Raw genomic sequence first — 1,822 nt, forward strand, 5'->3', positions numbered from 1 at the left:
ACCCTCAGTCCCTCTGTCCCTCTGTCCCTCTGTCCCTCTGTCCCTCCACTGTCCCTGTACCATGGGGCCTGCCTCAGGTCCCAGCCTACTGCTGCTGCTGCTGAGCAGTCTCCCCCTGGTCCTGGGGGACCCCATGTGAGTAGTCATGACCCTGCCCCAAGCAAGGCAACTTCTGAGGTGGAGTGGTCATTTGTGGGTTCAGGTCCTTGTAGAATTCAGAGTGCATTATGCCTGTGGAGGAGGAGTTAGTGGGTGGAATGCTAATAGATGGGGCTGCCTGTGACTTTGCGGGTCTATGGGTTGGGTGTTTGTGAAATTCAGGCATTGTGTAGAGGGTGTGTGGATGTTTATGAAACTGGGGGTCTGTAGGTTTAGACTGCAGGTGGTGTATGGGGATTCTGTGGATGTGGTGGTTTGACTTTACATGATTTGGGAGTTTGCAGTTTTAGGATTTATGGGTTTCAATGTGTGTAGAGCTGTGGCGTGGGGTTATGTCGGCTGGGGTGGGGGTGGATTTAGTTGTATTTATATGCCTGGGTGATAAAGGTTTAGGTAGAGGCTTGGGGTGTTCAAGGATTTGGGGTTCAAAGATTTGGTATATGTGAGTTTGGGTATGTATAGTTGTGGTGCCTGAGGGTATGGGTGTTTAGAGACTTAGGGTGTTTAAAGATTTAGGGATCAGGGTTTCAGGAGTATGTATGTGGGTTCCCCAACTGTAGGTTTGTAAACCTATATAATTGGGGGACTTGCTAGCTCTGATTTTGAGGTCCAGGGCTTCATGGGACCTGCAAGACCAGGGACTGGGGAGACCCCTGTGCGGCCTGGAATGTCGGGTCCCTGGGATGACCCTTCGGATTCCTCCCACAGGTTCTCCATAATCACCCCCAACATCCTGCGGCTGGAGAATGAGGAGACGGTGGTGCTGGAGGCCCACGGTGGGACAGGTAACATTCCTGTCAAGGTTACGGTACACGACTTCCCAGGCAAGAAGCAGGTGCTGTCCAGCGAGGACACCATTCTGAACAGCGCCAATGGCTACCTGAGCACCGTCACCATCAAGGTGGGTGCACACTGGAGTCGCCCGTGGGTGCCCCGCCCCCTATGGGTCTTCTCCCCATTCCAGAGCCTCACCTATGAGCCCTGCCCCTTCCTCAGCCCTTTATGAGAGGAAAGAAGAAAGAGAGAGAGAGAGAGAGAGAGAGAGAGAGAGAGAGAGAGAGAGAGAGATTGAGAAACATCGATGTGGATAGAAACATGATCAGTTGCCTCCAGTACACACCCTGGCTGGGGAATCAAAACTGAAACCTGTGTTCTCTGATCAGGAGCTAAACCTGGTGAACTTTTGGTGCACAGGTCCAAGCTCCAACCAACTGAGCAACACCAGCCAGGGCAGCCCTTCCCCTCTTTCATTCTCCTCCCCATTTGGGCCCCTCCTTTTATTGGCCCCGCCCCCTCCTGAGCCCCTCCTTCACCCTGAGCCCCTTCACTTCCAAGCCAACAATCTCTGTGCCCCTCTTTTCGGAACCCTTTCCCCTCCAAGCCCTCTCTTCCTTCAAGCCCTTCTCCTCTCTGAGTCTCCTCCCCTTTCTGGGCCCCCTTCCACTACTGAGCCCTTCATCCTCTGAGCACCCTCTCTGATCCCCTTTCCATTCCTCTCTCTGACCCCTAGCCTGTCTATTGCTTTTGCCCTTCTCTGAGTACCCTCCTCTCCCCAAACTCAGGCAAACAGTGAGGGGCAGGCTTTATTGTGAGGAGGGGCAGATGTGGACCCAGCTGAAGGCCCAGAGGTTGGACGGTGGGCAAGGGGCCCTGGAGGAGACCC

The 1,822-nt window shown here is 54.1% G+C and overlaps 1 protein-coding gene across 1 annotated transcript; it reads left to right on the forward strand.

Annotated features, from left to right (window-relative positions):
* The first annotated feature begins 6 nt into the window (after positions 1 to 6).
* Positions 7 to 1,165, forward strand: LOC102254260 (complement C3). Its single transcript, XM_005882604.1, has 2 exons — positions 7 to 135; positions 868 to 1,165. Exons 1-2 carry the CDS (start codon positions 62 to 64, stop codon positions 1,163 to 1,165), a joined length of 372 nt encoding a protein of 123 aa, XP_005882666.1. The 5' UTR covers positions 7 to 61.
* The last annotated feature ends 657 nt before the right edge of the window (positions 1,166 to 1,822 follow it).

Source organism: Myotis brandtii, unplaced genomic scaffold, assembly GCF_000412655.1.
Source record: "Myotis brandtii unplaced genomic scaffold, ASM41265v1 scaffold729, whole genome shotgun sequence".
In the NCBI taxonomy this organism is placed as follows: Eukaryota; Metazoa; Chordata; class Mammalia; order Chiroptera; family Vespertilionidae; genus Myotis; species Myotis brandtii.

Bases quoted from the DNA above. Each gene is read 5' to 3' on its own strand.
- LOC102254260 (XM_005882604.1), top strand. From the start codon at position 62: ATGGGGCCTGCCTCAGGTCCCAGCCTACTGCTGCTGCTGCTGAGCAGT. The intron at 136-867 runs GTGAGTAGTCAT...TTCCTCCCACAG, and splicing joins CTGGTCCTGGGGGACCCCAT to GTTCTCCATAATCACCCCCA.